General features: G+C 45.1%; 1 protein-coding gene across 2 annotated transcripts in view; it reads left to right on the top strand.

Moving 5' to 3' along the window:
* The first annotated feature begins 874 nt into the window (after window positions 1-874).
* Window positions 875-23,073, top strand: part of LOC106608202 (brain-enriched guanylate kinase-associated protein) — a 39,740-nt gene continuing 17,541 nt past the window's right edge. For both annotated transcript variants that reach the window (XM_014206011.2, XM_014206010.2), the window contains exon 1: window positions 875-1,091. In XM_014206011.2, the coding sequence (XP_014061486.1) occupies window positions 1,063-1,091 (29 nt within the window). In that variant the 5' untranslated portion in view covers window positions 875-1,062. The remainder of the gene's footprint in view (window positions 1,092-23,073) is intronic.

Here is a 23,073-nt window from a genome sequence, read left to right as displayed (position 1 = left end):
TAATATGACAGGATTGTTCTTTTTACAGATGTAGACAGACTCTGTAGCCTGACGGGCTTTCTGCATGAGAGATAGCAAGAAGGAGAGAGAGGGAAATGGAGGGAAAGAGGTAGGGAGAGGGAGATTTTTGAAAAATAAAAGAGAGAGTGAGAGAGAGAGCAGAGATGGAAACAGAGAGTGTTAAGTGAAATGAGTGAGTGAGTGTTTGTGTCTCGTCTGTTCCTCTAATCTCCTGTGATTTTCTTTTAGGTTCCTGATGAGGAGATGAATACCATAAGGTAAGATGACATTCTCTCTCCATTATTCCCTTCCTGCCTCCTCAGCCAGGTCACCCGTGATACAAGTCAGTATTAGACGTCCATCCACGTCTGAGGACATTGGGAGATGACGTGGAAACCGGCCACTAGGGACAACAGTGAGAGCTGTTACCTTCAAGTAGGTTTGGGTTTTGCTAGGGTGTTGAGGACGGGGATGCTGGATGGGCGTAAGGATATGCCGCATGTTTGAATCTAGCGATAGAAAGTTGTTTTTGATTGTTTTTAAATTAAGGTTATCCCAAACCTAAACCCTTATCTTAACCATTCGGAGTTAATGCCTAACCTCACAAATTCGGAGTTAATGCCTAAACTTAACCCTAACCTTAAAAATTCTCAGTTAATGTCTAAACATAACCTTAAACATTTCTAAATTTGACGTTTGAGAAACATAGATTCTGAAGTGAGACTGTGAGAGCTTGTTGTGCCTCTTTCCCTGCCTGCCCAGTCCTCCATCTCTCTCTCTTTCTCTCTCGCTCTCTCTCTCTCTCGCTCTCTCTCTTTCTCTCGCTCTGTCGCTCTTTCTCTATCTCTCTCTCTCTTCTCCCTCTCTACCTCTCCTCTGCTACTGGGGGTTTCTCCAAGCTTGGTAAGCCAGCCCTCGATCACACGGAAGGGCTTTCACCAGCAGCCCCAGCACACACACACACACATACAGACTCAGCACCTCTCCCCTCACACATACAGCAAGGAGTGGAGGCAGCAGGCAGGATTTCTGTGTCATCATCACCAGCACCAGCGATTCACAATGAGACTCTGTGTGAGCACCAAGGGAAGGTACTGCTCCTTCAACAGAGGGAACGTCTTTCATTGGGATCTGGGGGTGGCATTGTGTGTGTATGTCACTGTGTGTGTGATTTATCGGTACTGTATGTTTGCGCAGTTTTCGTTTGCTTTACATCGGTGTAGCCTAGAGCTTGAATGGTATTTGGAATTATCATACATGTCATTCTTTGCAAAGGACAGTAGTAAAATGCCTGAATAGAGCATGTAGTTCCACTGCACTGGTACAGTAGTTATACCACTGAATTATTTTCAGGCTTATTGTTCAATACAGGGAACATGTCAAATAAGAACTGGCGTATATTGTATTTAAACATTTCCTCCTTTGAAAGCGAGAGAGAAGGCTTGGCCAAAAGGTGTTTAAAGGTTTGTTGAGTGAACTAGGATGTTCCTGTAGTGTTTTAGCACTCTGATATGTCTGATATAATTCTGGGAAGTCACCTGTAGTTTCAGGGAAGCCACACATCCCTTTTCAGTGTACGGTCATTTAGAGGGAGAAAAAGATTTCTTTACCCTGGTTCCTCTTTAGGTTTCTTCCTAGGCTCCTGCCTTGTAGTGAGTTTTTCTAGCCACTGTGATTCTGCCTCTGCATTGGGTATCTGTAAAGGATTTTGTGACAACTGCTGATGTTATATAATACATTTGATTGATTGATTGATTGATTGATTGATTGATTGATTGGTTGACATGGATATTTAGCTACCCAATGCTTTTCATACTATGAACATTTCTTATAAACCTCCCATACCCCTCTCATGTGTTTAATTAGTAACATGTTTAATGTTATTACAATTGTATTTTCTGGGAGAAGTAAAACCACCTCTTATACCTCTTTAAAATGATATTGCTCTTCCCTCCATCATATTGCTATTAACTTTCCATCAGATCAGCTACAATCTTACTGTCAGAATAGTTTTTGTTCAACCGGTCCTTAATTAAAAAAATTGCCTGGAAATAGCCTATAAATAGCCTGGAAATAGCCTGGAAATAACCTGGAAATAGCCTGGAAATAACCTGTAACACATAGTACTATATACCTTGGCTATTTGGTGTAATGATTTTCAGATGAGTGAGGCTAAATGTCTTTTTTAAACCCCAGGGAGGGTCAATTCATTTGATGGGCTGTTTTTACCAACACCCTGTATTGATTATCATCACTTCTGTGACCGACATTAGCCGCTAACCGTTTGCCGCTTTAATTATACAGTACAACAACACAAGTGCCAAATCTACATTACGATGGACTAGAAAATTATACTCCATTCTAGATTTAAAAAAATATTGTCCATAAAGTTTGGAAATTCCTCTTTGTCTTCACGATATATGATTGACTTAAAGACATTTAATCATGAGGAGCAGGTACAGCGGTTCAATCCTCTTATTTCTCTCCTCTCAAACCTTAAATAGACACACAGCCACCTGGCTGTCCAACCCCAGAGAGATAGAGTAGTAGGGTAAAGGGAAAAAGAGAAATGGACCTACAGGTTTGACACCAACCCCCAGATTGAATCACTCAGCCCTCCTGTCCCAGTGACCCCAGGCCTCCCAAGTATCCCAGACAAAGACAATTATGAAATGTGTTCAAATCTCTTCAATGTGTGTCCTCATTTGTATTTGTATTTATTATGGATCCCCATTAGCTTATTCCTCCCTACCAGGGAGGTGCCAAGGCAGCAGCTACTCTTCCTTGGGTCCTGCAAAATTAAGGCAGTTGTACAATTTTTAAAACACTACAATACATCCATAAGCACCTTATTCTGGCTCAAATTTCCTGTATGTATTTTGGCCTCCATCATATGTAGTAAATGTATATTTTATTGAGAGACAAATTTGAGGGATAGGTAGAGGGAGAGAGAGAGAGCTGTATGGCCCCATGGCCCTGTCATGGTGTGTAGGAGTGAGGAGTCTTGCAGTGTTAAATGAAAAAGAAGTGAGTTGGGTTAGAGACTGTCTCCCAGTCTAGAATGGACTGGGCTGGATGGCTATTCGCTAATGATCTACTCAAACACAGTGAATGGCTACTTGCAGAAGAAGACAGTTAGACCTGCCAGGGGTTGATCTTCTCCCTCTCTCTCTCTTTTTCTCTCTTTCTTTCTTTCTTTCTTTCTTTCTTTCTTTCTTTCTTTCTTTCTTTCTTTCTTTCTTTCTTTCTTTCTTTCTTTCTTTCTCTCTCTCTCTCTTTCTCTCTTTCTCTCTCTTTCTTTCTTTCTTTCTTTCTCTCTTTCTCTCTTTCCTTCTCTCGCTCTCTCTCTTTCTCTTTCTTTCTTTCTTTCTTTCTTTCTTTCTTTCTTTCTTTCTTTCTTTCTTTCTTTCTTTCTTTCTTTCTTTCTTCTCTCTCTCTCTCTCTCTCTCTCTTTCTTTCTCTCTCTCTTTCTCTCTCTCTCTCTTTCTTTCTTTCTTTCTTTCTTTCTCTCTTTCTTTCCCTCTCTCTCTCTCTTTCTCTCTTTCTCACTCTTTCTCTCTTTCTTTCTCTCGTTCTCTCTGTCACTCATAATATGTGAGATATTGACAGCTCCTCTGGGGGTCATTACTTTCTCCCTCTCCCTCTCCAACTATCTCTCTCTCTCTCTTTCTCTCTCTCTCTGCCTCTCTGTCTCTACAACTCTCTCTCTCCATCTTCCTCTCTCACACACAGGCCTCCTAGCAAATCTTTTGTATTGTTGTTGTCCATTTGAGCTAGTCGGCCCGGTCGCTAGTCGGCCCGGTCGCTTATTGTGAATGTGTTCTATTTTTAATGACGAACCAGTTTTTTACTGTATTTTTTGTATCTCACTGGGTCCAATTATCTTATCTTTTCCAACATATCCTGCCATTTGAATTAACAAACCACTGTTTTCATAATGTGTGAAAAGCAAAACGTATCATGTCCTTTTGATAAAATGACTTGTTTTCACAATCTGTGACTCGGTCATCCTCTGCCAGAAGAAGTTCTGCATCTCAGTTCAAGTGTAACTTTGGGAAAACAAATCACATTCCGGTAAAGAATGGAGAATTCCCTGTGGGGTTTGCTCGGCACCATAACAGGTTTTATATGCCTGCGAGTGGAGGCTGTGTTTATTTCAGAACAGCATGTGTATGTGTGTGTGTGTGTGTGTGTGTGTGTGTGTGTGTGTGTGTGTGTGTGTGTGTGTGTGTGTGTGTGTGTGTGTGTGTGTGTGTGTGTGTGTGTGTGTGTGTGTGTGTGTGTACTCGCTCATGTAATTTTTTTGCTCATGTTGTGTTTCCGACATTGGCTCCATCAGGTTTCCCACTTTCCGTTGATCCCAAATCCCTTCCATGGTACCTTCAACAGTGTATGAAATCCCTTCTTTCAGCTAAGTACCATCAACAGTGTATGAAATCCCTTCTTTCAGCTAAGTACCTTCAACAGTGTATGAAATCCCTTCTTTCAGCTAAGTACCATCAACAGTGTATGAAATCACTTCTTTCAGCTAAGTACCATCAACAGTGTATGAAATCACTTCTTTCAGCTAAGTACCATCAACAGTGTATGAAATCACTTCTTTCAGCTAAGTACCATCAACAGTGTATGAAATCACTTCTTTCAGCTAAGTACCATCAACAGTGTATGAAATCACTTCTTTCAGCTAAGTACCATCAACAGTGTATGAAATCCCTTCTTTCAGCTAAGTACCATCAACAGTGTATGAAATCACTTCTTTCAGCTAAGTACCATCAACAGTGTATGAAATCCCTTCTTTCAGCTAAGTACCTTCAACAGTGTATGAAATCACTTCTTTCAGCTAAGTACCATCAACAGTGTATGAAATCACTTCTTTCAGCTAAGTACCATCAACAGTGTATGAAATCACTTCTTTCAGCTAAGTACCATCAACAGTGTATGAAATCCCTTCTTTCAGCTAAGTACCATCAACAGTGTATGAAATCACTTCTTTCAGCTAAGTACCATCAACAGTGCATGAAATCACTTCTCCCGGTAACTAGCCCAATGCTTTTGGTAATGAAGAAGGTGGAGGTGGTGGCTGGGAAAGGGAAACTAGTAAGTTTGTTCTGAGTGGATCAATGCTCTCAGGTGGTGGTCCACTGTGGGGACTGTACCACCAATAGGAATAGAACTAATTGGACATTCTAATTCCACGCTACCACTGGTCTCACAGACAGGGCCTACTGGAAGTGGGGACAGGAGTTTTTCCTGTTTAGGTCAAAATAAGAAGAAGAATAAGAAGAAGGAGAAGATTTTTTAAAATTATATTTAGTGCTTTTCATACGGAATCGTAAAATCGCTTTAAAAAAAACACATTCAGGGAGCTGGTAGTTGATGGGATATGGATCTTCCACAGCCAGATGATGATGCATTTCAGTAAAGGAGCAGCTTGAGTGGAGGAGGCGTTGATGGTAAAGCCAGGGTGTGAGAAACATCAGTCAGACAGGCCCAGAGCTTTTCATTAGGCCCCTCTGTCAGTCACAGCTACTCTGTAGGTTAGGCTGGAACATTCACCACTGAATGTGTAGCACCCGCCTAGGTGGTAATTTGGTAGCTATAAACGCCCAAGAGACCATCACACCTCAGCAGTAATCAGCAACAGTGTCCTGTGAGGTGAGCCTCTGTCATCCCCTCACACCACAGTCCACATCTTTCCAGAAACCAGGACAGCTGGAATAAAAATATGATCATGTGTTTATCAGGTGTTGATGGATCATTCAGATTAGATTAGATTAGCTAGCTATATCATCAGTCCTGCAACTCCATGAATCACCACTAGATATTTTAGCTCAACCCTCAACAGGATATCAAAACCCCCCAAAATACACAAAATAACAAAAATATGTACAATATTTGCAGAGTTCTCAGCCAAGGTCTCTTCACGGTGCCATGGCAACCATAGGTGACACTTGCCCTCTGATCAGAGCCTGACTCAGGTCTGGTCCATCAGTTAATAAGTGTAGTTACATTTAGTAAGCCAGGTAGGAAGGACAAGCAACAGTACTACTGACAGTTTAATAGCCCTGCTATAACTGGTCAAGTTATGTGGTAAGGAAACCCCTCCTGGCCGATCCTGCCGATCGTCTATGGTCATGGCTCTGTGGTTAGGCAAGCTACTCTGTCTGTCAGAAGGCAAGGCACACACACAGGCAGCCTGCTCATCCTGCTACTGCGGCTCCTCCTGCTGCTCCTATTCCTCCTGCTCCTGCTCATACTCCTCCTGCTACTGCTACTGCTCCTCCTGCTCCTGCTTCTCCTGCTACTACTCATCCTCCTGCTACTGCTACTGCTCCTCCTGCTCCTATTCCTCCTGCTCCTGCTCATACTCCTCCTGCTACTGCTACTGCTCCTCCTGCTCCTGCTTCTCCTGCTACTACTCATCCTCCTGCTACTGCTACTGCTCCTCCTGCTCCTATTCCTCCTGCTCCTGCTCATACTCCTCCTGCTACTGCTACTTCTCCTGCTACTGCTCCTGCTCCTCCTGCTGCTACTCCTCCTCCTGCTACTGCTCCTCCTCCTCCTGCTACTGCTGCTACTGCTACTGCTCATCCTGCTACTGCTCCTCCTGCTGCTACTACTCATCCTCCTGCCACTGCTCCTGCTGCTGCTGCTTCTCCTCCTGCTACTGCTACTGCTGCTCCTCCTCCTTCTCCTACTGCTCCTCCTCCTCCTCCTGCTACTGCTGCTCCTCCTCCTCCTCCTGCCACTGCTCCTGCTGCTGCTGCTCCTCCTCCTGCTACTGCTACTGCTGCTCCTCCTCCTTCTCCTGCTGCTCCTCCTCCTCCTCCTGCTACTGCTCCTGCTGCTACTGATCCTCCTCCTGCTATTGCTCCTCCTCCTGCTACTTCTCCTGCTGCTCCTCCTCCTCATCCTGCTACTGCTCCTGCTGCTCCTCCTCCTCCTCCTGCTACTGCTACTGCTGCTCCTCCTCCTGCTACTGCTACTGCTGCTACTGCTCCTCCTCCTGCTATTGCTCCTCCTCCTGCTACTGCTGCTACTGCTCCTCCTCCTGCTACTGCTCCTCCTCCTGCTACTGCTCCTGCTGCTCCTCCTCCTACTGCTACTGCTCCTGCTGCTACTGCTCCTCCTCCTGCTACTGCTCCTCCTCCTGCTACTGCTCCTGCTGCTCCTCCTCCTACTGCTACTGCTCCTGCTGCTACTGATCCTCCTCCTGCTACTGCTCCTGCTGCTCCTCCTCCTCCTCCTGCTGCTACTGCTCCTCCTCCTGCTATTGCTCCTCCTCCTGCTACTGCTCCTGCTCCTGCTGCTCCTCCTCCTCCTCCTGCTACTACTACTGCTGCTACTGCTCCTCCTCCTGCTACTGCTCCTGCTGCTCCTCCTCCTCCTCCTGCTACTGCTCCTGCTGCTCCTCCTCCTCCTCCTGCTATTGCTCCTCCTCCTGCTACTGCTACTGCTGCTACTGCTCCTCCTCCTGCTACTGCTCCTGCTGCTCCTCCTCCTCCTCATGCTACTGCTACTGCTGCTACTGCTCCTGCTGCTCCTCCTCCTCCTCCTGCTATTGCTCCTCCTCCTACTGCTACTGCTGCTACTGCTCCTCCTCCTGCTACTGCTCCTGCTGCTCCTCCTCCTCCTCCTGCTACTGCTGCTACTCCTCCTCCTCCTGCTACTGCTCCTGCTGCTCCTCCTCCTCCTCCTGCTACTGCTCCTGCTGCTCCTCCTCCTCCTCATGCTACTGCTACTGCTGCTACTGCTCCTGCTGCTCCTCCTCCTCCTCCTGCTATTGCTCCTCCTCCTACTGCTACTGCTGCTACTGCTCCTCCTCCTGCTACTGCTCCTGCTGCTCCTCCTCCTCCTCCTGCTACTCCTCCTCCTGCTACTGCTACTCCTCCTCCTGCTACTGCTACAGCTGCTACTGCTCCTCCTCCTGCTACTGCTCCTGCTGCTCCTCCTCCTCCTCTTGCTACTGCTACTGCTGCAACTGGTCCTCCTCCTGCTACTCTCCTGCTGCCCCTCCTCCTTCTCTTGCTACTGCTACTGTTCCTCCTCCTGCTACTGCTCCTGCTGCTCCTCCTCCTCCTCCTGCTACTGCTCCTGCTGCTCCTCCTCCTCCTCCTGCTACTGCTACTGCTGCTACTGCTCCTCCTCCTGCTATTGGTCCTCCTCCTGCTATTGCTCCTGCTGCTCCTCCTCCTGCTACTGCTGCTACTGCTCCTCCTCCTGCTACTGCTCCTGCTGCTCCTCCTCCTCCTCCTGCTACTGCTACTGCTGCTACTGCTCCTCCTCCTGCTACTGCTCCTGCTGCTCCTCCTCCTCCTCCTGCTACTGCTCCTGCTGCTCCTCCTCCTCCTCCTGCTACTGCTCCTGCTACTGCTCCTGCTGCTCCTCCTCCTCCTCCTCCTGCTACTGCTCCTGCTGCTCCTCCTCCTGCTCCTGCTGCTACTGATCCTCCTTCTGCTACTGCTCCTCCTCCTCCTCCTGCTACTGCTCCTGCTACTGCTACTGCTGCTACTGCTCCTCCTCCTGCTACTGCTCCTGCTGCTCCTCCTCCTCCTCCTCCTGCTACTGCTGCTCTTCCTCCTGCTACTGCTGCTGCTGATCTTCCTCCTGCTATTGCTCCTCCTCCTGCTACTGCTCCTGCTGCTCCTCCTCCTCCTCCTCCTCCTGCTACTGCTCCCGCTGCTCCTCCTCCTGCTACTGCTACTACTGATCCTCCTCCTGCTACTGCTGCTCCTCCTCCTGCTACTGCTCCTGCTGCTCCTCCTCCTGCTACTGCTCCTGCTGCTACTGATCCTCCTCCTGCGACTGCTCCTCCTACTGCTGCTACTCCTCCTACTGCTGCTATGCCATCCTCCTCTTTCATGTTGTCTAGAAGGTCTATGGTTTTGTCATACAGTACATGCTTTTAGTTTTTGTTGTCCCAGGCTACCTGGCTAAAATGCTTGCTTGTTAGTCTAACTTCCGTTCATGGGCAACGATGTGCCAGGCCAGTTAGTTAACATTAGCCTGCTACGTCTAGTTACATATTGAACGTCCATCCTCTCAGGCACAATGTATTCATTTGTGGTTGGATCAGAATCGCTGTTTTAATCATTGGCCAGTAGGAGAATTAAGTTAAAAACACAAGTTGAAATCCCTATCTCCCTCCAAGGCTAATTTAGGAAAGGGATGATTTTAGCTAGCTAGTTGGCCAATGAAGGTCAATGAAACAACGAGGTCATGCAACAATTCAAAAAAAAAATTCTGTCAATGACGTTTGGCTTCTGATGTGTTGTGATTGGTGTGACGCCAAATTCAAACCGGTGCTGGGACCATTCACAGCTGAGCTCACTCAGTTTAGCTCAACACTGATTGGCTATTATTTTATAAACGTTTTTATCAAGGGAGGCCATTGCATTCAATGCTACGGGCAGCAACAATGTTACACTCTTTTTGACCAGACAGCATCAGATAGATGGGCTACACATACAGAGGCAGAGAGGTGCTGTTTCGCTCAGATGCTTTATCCGGTGAGATACATTCAGCCTCTTGCAAATTTGAAGGACATTTATGAAACACAGAAATATGAAAGATACCTTATTTTGTATGTTTTGGGGGGGAGCCTGGCTTCCCTTGGAATCCATTATATGCCACTGTGCATGAGTCAGCCAGGCAGCCACTCAGGGCTCACCCCCTTTAATGCTGAGTCTGAGCCTGCCATTAGGGCTTTCTCCTTTAATGCTGAGTCTGAGCCTGCCATTAGGGCTTTCTCCTTTAATGCTGAGTCTGAGCCTGCCATTAGGGCTTTCTCCTTTAATGCTGAGTCTGAGCCTGCCATTAGGGCTTTCTCCTTTAATGCTGAGTCTGAGCCTGCCATTAGGGCTTTCCCCTTTAATGCTGAGTCTGGGCCTGGGCTTTCCTGACAGCTAATCCGTCTACCGAGGTAGACGAGTGCATGGAGAGGTGGAGAGATGGAGGGTTTGAGAGGAGGAGAGATGGAGGGGGAGTGGTGGAGAGATGGAGTGGTGGAGAGATGGAGGGTTTGAGAGGAGGAGAGATGGAGGGGGGAGTGGTGGAGAGATGGAGTGGTGGAGAGATGGAGGGTTTGAGAGGAGGAGAGATGGAGGGGGAGTGGTGGAGAGATGGAGTGGTGGAGAGATGGAAAGGTGGATGGGGTGGAGAGATGGAGAGGTGGAGAGATGGAGAGGTGGAGGGGTGGAGTGATGGAGAGGTGGAGGGGTGGAGTGATGGAGAGGTGGAGAGGTGGAGAGATGGAGAGGTGGAGGGGTGGAGTGATGGAGAGGTGGAGGGGTGGAGTGATGGAGTGATGGAGAGGTGGAGAGGTGGAGAGATGGAGAGGTGGAGGGGTGGAGTGATGGAGAGGTGGAGGGGTGGAGTGATGGAGAGGTGGAGGGGTGGAGTGATGGAGACATGGAGGGATGGAGTGATGGGAAAGCCATTCTTGGTTATTTTTTCTATGCTCCCTTTCGTTCTTTCTTTCTCTCTGTCTTTCTTGTTCATTTGTTCTTTTATCGCCTCTCTCTCCCTCTCTCTCTCTGTCTCTCTCGCTCTGTCTCTATCTGTCTCTCTTTCTGTCGCTCGATTTCTCTCTCTCTGTCGCTCTCTCTCTCCCTCCCTCTTTACTGCAGGAGGGCAGATCTGAGAAGCAGGCCCTTTCCTCTCCTTCCCTGCAGCCACTGCTGTCTCTCTCTCTCTCTCTTCCCTCCTACCTCATTCCCTCATCACCCCTCCTCCTCTCGCTGCTCTCAATACCTTCATTTTCAGCCCCCCTCTCAAATGTCAGGATGGCACATGAGTGGGAGGCAGCAGCAGTTCCATCTGAATGGAGAACAGTCTATGTTTTCTCCGATATGAGAGGATTGGGTCAGGGGAGGGATTTAGAGGAGAGAGGGAAGATCTCAATTGCATACTCCTCGCGTCCTCTGTCCTCGTCTCCTTTTCAAAATCCATTGGATGAGAAAGCCAGATGTCACTCCCCTCTGACCTTCTCCTCCAATGAGTTTTGAGAAGGAGGATAGGAGAGAGGACAGAGAACGTAAGGAGTATGCAATTGAGATTCTCCCAGTGTGAGGGTGTTTGACACCAGGAGAAATGTGTGTGTGTTTGTGTGTTGGTGAAGGTTGTCCGTTACGTCGCAGCTAGAAGACATTGCTAATTTATCTCCCAGGGAGGATTAGATTGAGTGGGTAGTCTTGCTGAGATACACACACTGAGAAACACGCACACACACAAACGCACAAGCAAACAAGAAAAAGCACACACACACATACACATTCACACACGCACACACACACACACACAGACACACTGTGTGTGATGACTCAGAAGGGTGCAGCTGGAGTTGATAAGGCCCCAGTCGTGAGGATGAGCTGTCAGCACAAATGATCTCTCAATGACAGTGTGTGTGTATGTATCTGCATGCGTGCATTCGTTTGTGTGTGTGTGTGTGTTTGCGTGTTTGCGTCTGGGTGTGTGTGTGTTTGCGTCTGGGTGTGTGTGTGTGTGTGTGTGTGTGTGTGTGTGTGTGTGTGTGTGTGTGTGTGTGTGTGTGTGTGTGTGTGTGTGTGCGTGTGCGTGTGCGTGTGCGTGTGCGTGTGCGTGTGCGTGTGTCAGCCATAACATTTCATTTGTAAGGCACAGTCTTGCCCACCACCGCTGTGGCTCTGAGTCTTGCTGTGTTCACTGCTTGACAGTCCATCTTATTGTAAGCCCAGAGGTGCTTTGATCAAGTCGCAGTCTGTCTCCTCTCATTACCTACAGTTTTTTTGCCTGATGACAGCTGCACCTGTGCTGTGGACCCAATCGAGACAGGAGCTGAAATATTTACAGAAGTGGCCTCTGTCATAGTGATTTAATGCTAGAGAGTGAAGATGTGAAGATGTTTCCTCCTGTGTGTGCACCGCATGTCCACTTGAGAAATTCATTTGGTTTGATGATTCGGATGTCAAATATCTGATCACTGTTGTTGGGTTTGAATCAGTGGCGTAGGCAGAAATCCATTGATGGCAGGTCCAGCATAACATTAGGTGGGCCAAACTTTGGGCTCTCAAATTTTGGGCTCCCTGACAGAGCAGTAATAATCCAGGGCCGGTGCCCTGACAGAGCAGTAATAATCCAGGGCCGGTGCCCTGACAGAGCAGTAATAATCCAGGGCCGGTGCCCTGACATAGCAGTAATAATCCAGGGCCGGTGCCCTGACAGAGCAGTAATAATCCAGGGCCGGTGCCCTAACAGAGCAGTAATACTCCAGGGCCGGTGCCCTGACAGAGCAGTAATAATCCAGGGCCGGTGCCCTGACAGAGCAGTAATAATCCAGGGCCGGTGCCCTGACAGAGCAGTAATAATCCAGGGCCGGTGCCCTGACAGAGCAGTAATAATCCAGGGCTGGTACCCTGACAGAGCAGTAATAATCCAGGGCCGGTGCCCTGACAGAGCAGTAATAATCCAGGGCCGGTGCCAGAATGAATCAGTTGAATGGACATTTCTAAACGTTGGCTCTGTTTTTTCCCCCTGTGTGCCTGTACAAGAGTTTTGTAATGGGTGTCATAATAAAGACCATTTCTACCTATCTGCGCGCCAGTATTTTTATATGCGCATTTCCTTGGAACAGTCTCATTTCAATAATAACGGTTAATCGTAAAAAATATGAATTAAAATGATAAAAATCTAAATGTTAAAATTCAACTAATGCAAGAGCACCAGCCTTTGCTAAATGGACACATTGACAGCCTACACCGTGATTCATTGGCGGCTAAATAAATTAGGCATTGCACTCAGAGATAGCCTATAGGCCAATACAGCAGTAGGCCTATAACTTCCATCTTCAACTAAGTGAAATACATAAAGGCCTAAAGCAGACAAATAAAAACAGTAGAAAATATCCTGATGAAAATTCAGGTTCTTTCAATTGGATGAATCTCTTTATACCGCCTGTCTGCCTCCCTTTTTATATATCTTGACTTGAGCTATTGCTAGTGATGTGCAACATTGTATGAACTCAGCTGGTTGGCGTGCTCCCTCAACGTTATCAGGACAGAGAAACCACCGGTGGCGATTTTAGCATGTAAATCTTGGTGGGGCAAACAAACAAAAAAAGTGGTCTGTATGCCAGCAAAGCCACTACACAACATCATGCTAAACAATACATGAATTGCACTATAACGGTGACAAACGGTGCCCACAAACTGTTAGGGCCTACATAAAGCTGTCCCAAAAGCAGAGTCCACAAAGCAGTTCCAACACCTTACCACTACTAGGACGGACGAAGTCAATATAACTATTTGTTCAGCACTTTTGAATTTCAGAACATGGGCCGTTCTTACAGTGTTGTACACCAAGTCAGAACCGTAGGATAAATAAAGGGAACATATAAGCAGACAATGAAAGCTCTTAAAATATTCAATGATTACATTTCTCTAAAACAGGTTATAGGCTACATGTGCACCACCAAGACAGAACAGTAGGCGAAATTAAGAGGTGAAAATAGACCAAATTATTAGGGTGAGGCACATTGGCTACTAACAGCTTACTACACAATATACACTTAGTATTACTTTTACTTATCTACAGTATACATATCTCCCTGGCATTTTACATAATTTATGAAGCAGCATACACAACATTTTTGGAATTATTTAATTTAGACAGGAGTAATTATATAATTTTGGCAAAATATCAATTGACTTTAGGGGAAGCCAACATCCGCGCCAACTTTCCTTTCCAATTCGCAAGTGACTGAAATGAGAGATCTGTATATAATGACAAGATGCTCATGTCTCCGCCCAAACAATGCGAGTCGTTGTCCCAAAGGCGGGAATGCAGGTGACAAGCCTAGGTCTGCATATTATGCCCATACAAACGCATTGGGTTTATTCAGGACAGATTTAGGCGAGAGTGAGCCCTTTCGCTTCGCCTCTTCCTCTTTGCCAAAACTAGCGAGCAAAACAGCGCCGCTCTCTCTTACTATAGCCCATGTATCTGATGCTGTCTGGCCAGAAAAAGTATGACATGCCATACACCTTTTGTCCAGACAGCATCAGATACATGGTCAACACATACGGAGACAGAGAGGTGCTGTTTCGCTGTCCAGACAGCATCAGATACATGGTCAACACATACGGAGACAGAGAGGTGGTGTTAATCTCACTTGGATTCTTTATCTGAGAATGATGCGTCTTTCAGTCAGTGCGTGTCTCGGTCAAATAAATGATCATTATTTCAATCTTTTATTTGGACGGGCAAGGAGGTTTTATTTGGACCGGGCAGCCCATAACACCTGCCCGGTAATAATCTCAATAGGCAGACATAGCTTATATAGACTAGAACAGCCTTTTCTTAGTAATGGAAATCGATTATATCATAGTCTATGTGGGTTTTAATGACATTATTAAGGGCAGTTCTGAAAAGTTGAAATTGGATTTTAAAGAGTTGATTGACTCTCTCCTGAACACTAACAAAAAACCCATCATATCTGGCCCTCTGTCATCTCTGAATCGCAGCATTGAACTCTTTAGCAGGATTCTTTCTCTTCATAACTGGCCACGTGATTATTGCAGCTCAACGGGTGTAACTTTTGTTGACAATTTCGATACCTTTTGGAATCAAAACACGTTATATAAGGAGGATGGTATCCACCCAAATCATTTGGGTTCCTGGATCATTTCACAGCATCATAAGGCTGTGTTGAGACAATGACTTATCAATGACCCAAGTCCAGCTCAGGTAATCCCTACCATTGTGATGCAGAGTTGTCATAATGTTTCAGCAAATGTACATTATACCAGGGGTGTCAGTAGACACAATGTAAGTAACCTAATGTATGTCCCTTTAACTGGCCTGAATGCCTCAACTGATCCTACAGCTATGGTATGCAGTAATAATGTGCCTATGAACCAGATTTATACTGTTAGCACTAAACCAGTGTGCCCTAGGAGCAAGTCCACTGTGAGCAGCTCACCCTGCACTAACATAAATAACATGAGCACATCTACTGCTACTTAGCTTCCCAGTAAAGCAATGAAAGCAAGTAAGCATCCCAGAAGAAAGTGCTCAAAATAGCCCACGTTAACATATGCAGCTTAAGAAACAAGGTTCATGAAATCAATAATTTGCTTGTAACAGATGACATTCACATTCTGACTATCTCTGAAACTCACTTAGATAATACCTTTGATGATACAGTGGTAGCAATACAAGGTTATAACATTTATAGAATATATTCAGAACCACATTCCTGTAAAGATTAGAGAGGATCTCATGGTAAATACTGTTGAAGTAATATGGCTACAGGTTCATCTGCCTCACCTAAAGCTCATTCTGGTGGGAAGCTGCTATAGACCACCAAGTGCTAACAGTCATTATCTGGATAACATGTGTGAAATGCTTGATAATGTATGTGATATCAACAGAGGTATATTTTCTGGGTGATTTAAATATTGACTGGCTTTCATCAAGCTGCCCTCTCAAGAAATATCTTCAAACTGTAACCAGTGCCTGCAACCTGGTTCAGGTTATCAGTCAACCTACCAGGGTATTACAAACAGCACAGGAACGAAATCATCAACATGTATTGATCACATCTTTACTAATGCTGCAGAAATTAGCTTGAAAGCAGTATCCAGATCCATCAGATGTAGTGATCACAATATAGTAGCCATATTTAGGAAAACCAAAGTTCCAAAGGCTGGGCCTAATATAGTGTATAAAAGGTCATACAATAAGTTTTGTAGTGATTCCTATGTTGTTGATGTAAAGAATATCTGTTGGTCCGTGGGATGTAATGAGGAGCAAACAGACACTGCACTTGACACATTTATGAAATTGCTTATTCCAGTTACTAATAAGCATGCACACCCATTCAGAAAATGACTGTAAAAACTGTTAAATCCCCTTGGATTGATGAGGAATTGAAAAATGGTATGGTTGAGAGGGATGGAAAATAAGTCTGGCTGCACAACCGTTTGGCAAACGTACTGCAAATGGAGAAATCATGTGACTAAACTGAACAAAAAGAAGAAGAAACTACACTATGAAACCAAGATAAATGAAATAAAGACTGGTAGTAAAAAGCTTTGGAGCACCTTAAATTAAATTCTTTGAAAAAAGGCAAACTCAGCTCCATCATTCATTGAAAGATATGGCTCATTCATTACAAAACCGACTGATATTGCCAACTACTTTAATGATTTTTTCATTGGCAAGATTAGCAAACTTAGGCATGACATGCCAGCAACAAATGCTGACACTACACATCCAAGTATAACTGACCAAGCATTGCAATTTTAAATTCCATAAAGTTAGAGTGGAAGAGGTGAAAAAATAATTGGTGTCTATCAACAATGACAAGCCACCGGGTCTGACAACTTGGATGGAAAATTACTGAGGATAATAGCGGACGATATTGCCACCCCTACTTGCCACATCTTCAATGTAAACCTACTAGAAAGTGTGTGCCCTCAGGCTTGGAGGGAAGCAAAATTCATTCCGCTACCTGAGGATAGTAAAGCCCCCTTTACTGGCTTAAATAGCTAACCAATCAGCCTGTTACCAACCCTGAGTAAACTTTTGGAAGAATGTGTGTTTGACCAGATACAACGCTATTTTACAGTAAACAAATTGACAACAAACTTTCACCATGTTTATAGGGAAGGACAGTCAACAAGCACAGCACTTACACAAATGACTGATGATTGGCTGAGAGAAATTGATGATACAAATATTGTGGGGACTGTTTTGTTAGACTTTAGTGCGGCCTTTGACATTATTGATCATAGTCTGCTGCTGGCAAAACTTATGTGTTATGGCTTTACACCCCCTGCTATATTGTGGATAAAGAGTTACCTCTCTAACAGAACACAGAGTGTGTTCTTTAATGGAAGCCTCTCCAACATAATCCAGGTAGAATTAGGAATTACCTAAGGCAGCTGTCCAGGCCCTTTACTTTTTTTTCTATCTTTACTAATGAATTGCCACTGGCTTTGAGGAAAGCCAGAGTGTCTATGTATATGGATGACTCAACACTATACATGTCAGCTACTACAGTACAGTGACTGAAATGACTGCAACACTTAACAAAGAGTTGCAGTTAGTTTCAGAGTGGGTGGCAAGGAATAAATTAGTCCTAAATATTTCTAAAACTAAAAGCATTGTATTTGGGACAAATCATTCACTAAACCCTAAACCTCAACTAAATCTAATAATGTGGAAATTGAGCAAGTTGAGGTGACTAAACTGCTTGGAGTAGCCCTAGATTGTAAACTGTCATGGTCAAACATATTGATACAACAATAGCTAAGATGGAGAGAAGTATGTCCATGATAAGGTACTTGACAGCACTGTCAGCAGGGCAGGTCCTACAGGCCCTAGTTTTGTTTCACCTGGACTACTATTCAGTCATGTGGTCAGGTGCCACAAAAAAGGAAAATTGCAGTTGGTTCAGAACAGGGCAGCACGGCTGGCCCTTGGATGTACACAGAAAGCTAATATTAATAATACGCATGTCAATCTCTCCTGGCTCAAAGTGGAGGAGAGATTGACTTTGTCACTGCTTGTATTTATGAGAGGTATTGACATGTTGAATGCACCGAGCTGTCTGTCTGAACTACAGGCACACAGCTCAGACACCCATGCATACCCCACAAGACATGCCACAAGAGGTCTCTTCACAGACCCAAGTCCAGAACAGACTATGGGAGGCACACAGTACAAAATAGAGCCATGACTACATGGAACTCTATTCCACATCAAGTAACTCATGCAAACAGTAAAATTAGATTTAAAAAACAGATAAAAAAACACCTTATGGAACAGCGGGGACTGTGAAGTAACACAAACATAGGCAGAGACATGCATACACACAAACACGATAGCATACGCACTATACACACATGTACACATGGATTTTGTACTGTATATACTGTATGTGGTAGTGGTGGAGTAGGGGCTTGAGGGCACACGGTCTGTGAATGTATTGTAATGTTTTTAAAATTTTATAAACTGCCTTAATTTTTCTGGACGCCAGGAAGGGGCTGCCTTGGCAGCAGCTAATGGGGATACATGATACATACAAATACAAATTAATGAGTCAAAATGCAGGAGATCAAGTGCACCTACAATATATTCTGTGTTATCAATTAATTGATCAATAGCCTATAAGGACTAGTGCATGGGCTATTTACATTGACTGGAAATATTGTTTCATGCATTTGCCTATTTTCATATATAATAAGAGAGGTGTGATTTTCTCCATGTAGGCCTACCCTTTGTTAGAAATAACTTAGAGTTCCCTTATATTTCAAAACTCGAGTCTTAAGCTAGGCTGTATGATGACGCTGGTAATATGTCAGTTGTTATAGTCTATTACTTGCAAGGCACATCGGAGTATAAATTGAAATATAAATATATGTTATTTTTTTCACTGGACTGATGTTCATGTCTCAGCTGAAGGAGGGAGACGAAGTAGAGGAGGGAGGGTTCGAAGTGGAGGGGGTCGAAATGGAGGAGGGAGGGGGTCGAAGTGGAGAAGGGAGGGGGTCGAAGTGGAGGGGGTCGAAGTGGAGGAGGGAGGGTTCGAAGTGGAGGAGGGAGGGTTCGAAGTGGAGGGGTTCGAAGTGGAGGAGGGAGGGGGTCGAAGTGGAGGGGTCGAAGTGGAGAAGGGAGGGGTCGAAGTGCAGGGGGTCGAAGTGGAGGAGGGAGGGGGTCGAAGTGGAGGGGGTTGAAGTGGAGGGGGTCGAAGTGGAGGAGGGAGGGGGTCGAAGTGGAGGGGGTCGAAGTGGAGGAGGGAGGAGGTCGAAGAGGAGGGGGTCAAAGTGGAGGGGGGTCGAAGTGGAGGAGGGAGGAGGTCGAAGTGGAGGAGGGAGGGGGTCGAAGTGGAGGGGGTCGAAGTGGAGGGGGTCGAAGTGGAGGAGGGAGGGGGTCGAAGTGGAGGGGGACGAAGTGGAGGAGGGAGGGGGTCGAAGTGGAGGGGGTCAAAGTGGAGGGGGTCAAAGTGGAGGAGGGAGGGGGTCGAAGTGGAGGAGGGAGGAGGTCGAAGTGGAGGGGGTCGAAGTGGAGGGGGTCGAAGTGGAGGAGGGAGGAGGTCGAAGTGGAGGAGGGAGGGGGTCGAAGTGGAGGAGGGAGGGGGTCGAAGTGGAGGAGGGAGGGGGTCGAAGTGGAGGAGGGAGGGGGTCGAAGTGGAGGAGGGAGGAGGTCGAAGTGGAGGGGGTCGAAGTGGAGGGGGTCGAAGTGGAGGAGGGAGGGGGTCGAAGTGGAGGAGGGAGGAGGTCGAAGTGGAGGGGGTCGAAGTGGAGGGGGTCGAAGTGGAGGAGGGAGGGGGTCGAAGTGGAGGAGGGAGGGGGTCGAAGTGGAGGGGGTAAGGGGAGGAGGGAGGAGGTCGAAGTGGAGGGGGTCGAAGTGGAGAAGCATATTTCATGATTTCTAAAAGTGTTGAATAAAAACAGTGTTGTAGTGCTGATCGTTGTCTCTGAACAGTCTTTAAGGCCCTGCATTAGATTAATGCAATCAGTGAGGATATAAAGGGGCACTGGAGGCCCTTCATGGTGAAATCACTGATATCAAATAATTTGGCAAATGCTCCAACATCCTCTTCAATACACAGTCTCTTTGTTCAGACATTTTACTTGTTTTCTCTAACCAAGTTGGCTAGTGAGTCTTAGCTAGCTAGCTAACGGTGAATAGCCTCCACGGCGTAGCCTAGTCTGCACAGCGATAGCTACTGTTTACTGCACATGGTATAGGTTCGAAGTGACTTGCATAAACCCGCTCATTACTTTAAAATTGAGAAGCCATTTTTGAAAATATATAATCAAGCATAATTCAAATTCATTACATCGGCCTAAATGAAATATATTTTATGTACAGCATTAGATTTTATGTAAGATGTCCTTGAGTGTCTTGAAAGGCATCTGCCAAATAAAATGTATTATTATTATTGTCAATATACACTCAGTGGTCAGTTTATTAGCTACACCACATCGTTTACGAAAGTGGTTTGCTCCGAAAGACAGTAAGCCACATCACTTGGACATGGCTTGCTATATAAAGCCAACAGACAGGCTTGGAGGCATTCAGTTACTGTTTGATTGAACGTTATAATGGGAAAAACGATTGATTTAAGCAACTTTGAGTGTGGTATGATCATCAGCGCCAGTCACGCCGGTTCCAGTATTTCAGAAACGGACGGTTTCCTGGGCTTTACCGAGGGTTTACCGAGAATGGTGCGACGAACAAAAAACATCCAGTCAGCGGTAGTCCTGTGGGAGAAAACAGCTCATTGATAAGAGGTCAAAGGAGAATGGCAAGAATTGAGCAAGATAACAGGTGGGCCACAAACAGGCAAATAACGCTGCAGTACAACAGTACAACGCTGGTTCTTGTCACGGATGGGCTATTGCAGCAGACAACCACACCAGGTTCCACTCCTATCAGCTAAAAACAAGAAGAAGCAGCTCCAGTGGGCATGAGATCACCAACACTGGACAACTGAGGAGTCAGACGAATCCCGGTTCCTGCTGCTTCAGGATTTGGCGTAAGCAGCATGAGTCCATGGCCCCATCCTGCCTGGTGTCAATGGTACAGTCTGGTAGAGGTGGTGTAATGGTGTGGGGAATGTTTACCTGGCACACATTAGGTCCCTTGATACTAATTGAGAAACGTTTCCATGCCCTGAACAATTCAGTCTGTTCTGGGGGCAAAGGGGGGGTCCGACCTGGTACTAGATAGGTGGACCTAATAAACTGGCCTCTGAGTGTATATCCCTTTCGTTTACCCACCCCCTCCCTACTGCTTGCTTTGAATTCCATGTGATGGTGTATGCATGTTTAGGCCAGTGCTTGACTTGACTTGGACTGAAATACAGTTGAAGTCGGAAGTTTACATACACTTAGGCTTGAGAGTCATTAAAACTAGTTTTTCAACCAGTCCACAAATTTCTTGTTAACAAACTATAGTTTTGGCAAGTCGGTTAGGACATCTACTTCGTGCATGACACAAGTCATTTTCCCAACAATTGTTGACAGACAGATTATTTCACTCTATCACAATTCCAGTGGGTCAGAAGTTACATACACTAAGTTGACTGTGCCTTTAAACAGCTTGTAAATTACAGAAAATGATGTCATGGCTTTAGAAGCTTCTGATAGGCTTATTGACATCAGTTGAGTCAGTTGGAGGTGTACCTGTGGATGTATTTCAAGGCCTACCTTCAAACTCAGTGCCTCTTTTCAAACTTAGTGCCTCTTTGCTTGACATCATGGGAAAATCTAAAGAAATCAGCCAAGACCACAGAAAAAAGTCTGGTTCATCCTTGGGAGCAATTTCCAAACGCCTGAAGGTACCACATTCATCAGTACAAACAATAGTACGCAGTATAAACACCATGGGACCCTGCATCCGTCATACCGCTCAGGAAGGAGACGCGTAAAGTCTCCAAGAGATGAACATACTTTGGTGCAAAAAGTACAGAACAACAGCAAATTACCTTGTGAAGATGCTGGAGGAAACAGGTACAAAAGTATCTTTATCCACAGTAAAACGAGTCCTATATTGACATAACCTGAAAGGCCACTCAGCAAGGAAGAAGCAACTGCTCCAAAACCGCAATAAAATAGCCAGACTACGGATTGCAACTGCACATGGGGACAAAGATCGTACTTTTTGGAGAAATGTCCTCTGGTCTGATGAAACAAAAATACAACTGTTTGGCCATAATGACCATTGTTATGTTTCGAGGAAAAAGTGGTTAGGCTTGCAAGCCAAAGAACACCATCCCAACCGTGAAGCACGGGGGTGGCAGCATCATGTTGTGGGGGTGCTTTGCTGCATGAGGGACTGGTGCACAAAATAGATGGCATCATGAGGGAGGAAAATTATGTGGATATATTGAAGCAACATCTCAAGACATCAGTCAGGAAGTTAAAGCTTGGTTGCAAATGGGTCTTCCAAATGGACAATGACCCCAAGCATACTTCCAAAGTTGTGGCAAAATGGCTTAAGGACAACAAAGTCAAGGTATTGGAGTGGCCATCACAAAGCCCTGACCTCAATCCTATAAAACATTTGAATGCAGAACTGAAAAAGCACGTGCTAGCAAGGAGGCCTACAAACCTGACTCGGTTACACCAGCTCTGTCAAGAGGAATGGGCCAAAATGCACCTAACTTATTGTGGGAAGCTTGTGGAAGGCCACCCGAAACGTTTGACCCAAGTTAAACAATTTAAAGTCAATGCTACCAAATACTAATTGAGTGTATGTAAACTTTTGATGTGATGAATGTGATGAAAGAAATAAAAGCTGAAATAAATAATTCTCTTTACTATTATTCTGACATTTCACATTCTTAAAATAAAGTGGTGATCCTAACTGACCTAAGACAGGGAATTTTTACTAGGATTAAATGTCAGGAATTGTGAAAAACTGAGTTTAAATGTATTTGGCTAAGGTGTATGTAAACTTCCGACTTCAACTGTAGGTGCCGATACTCATTTCGGTGCCGAGACTGTTTAAATTTAGGTGCAGGAATTCCTCAATACTTTTGAGATAATATTCTATAGGAGGTTCAGGGACTGAAGCAGAAGAAAATTGTAGGTGCCGTTGCTCAGTTCCGGTGAGCTCCTGGCCAAGTCAAGTACTGTAGTGTGTTTAGGTAAAATTACAAATAATCTGTTTTAAACACTGACAAGGGGAGAATAAAAAATATATACTATATATGTATGTTTTTGTTGCTCAATCTGATTACATTTTTTTTTTGCCTTTACCTCCCTTATCTCACATCATTTGCTCACATTGTATATAGTCTTATTTGTTTTTTTGTATTTTTTGTTTTTTTTGTATTATTTTAGTATTTATTTTTTTAATTTTTTTAATATTTTTTTCTACTGCATCATTGATTGTATGTTTGTTTTACTCCATGTGTAACTCTGTGTTTTTGTATGTTGTCGAACTGCTTTGCTTTATCTTGGCCAGGTCGCAATTGTAAATGAGAACTTGTTCTCAACTTGCCTACCTGGTTAAATAAAGATGAAATAAAAAAATAAAAAACATGGGCCTGGCTTCCCAGTGGGTGGGCCTGGCTCCCCA

Source organism: Salmo salar, chromosome ssa06, assembly GCF_905237065.1.
Source record: "Salmo salar chromosome ssa06, Ssal_v3.1, whole genome shotgun sequence".
Taxonomy (NCBI): Eukaryota; Metazoa; Chordata; class Actinopteri; order Salmoniformes; family Salmonidae; genus Salmo; species Salmo salar.
The sequence above is the reverse complement of the archived record's forward strand: the minus strand, read 5'-3'. Positions and strand labels throughout refer to the sequence as shown.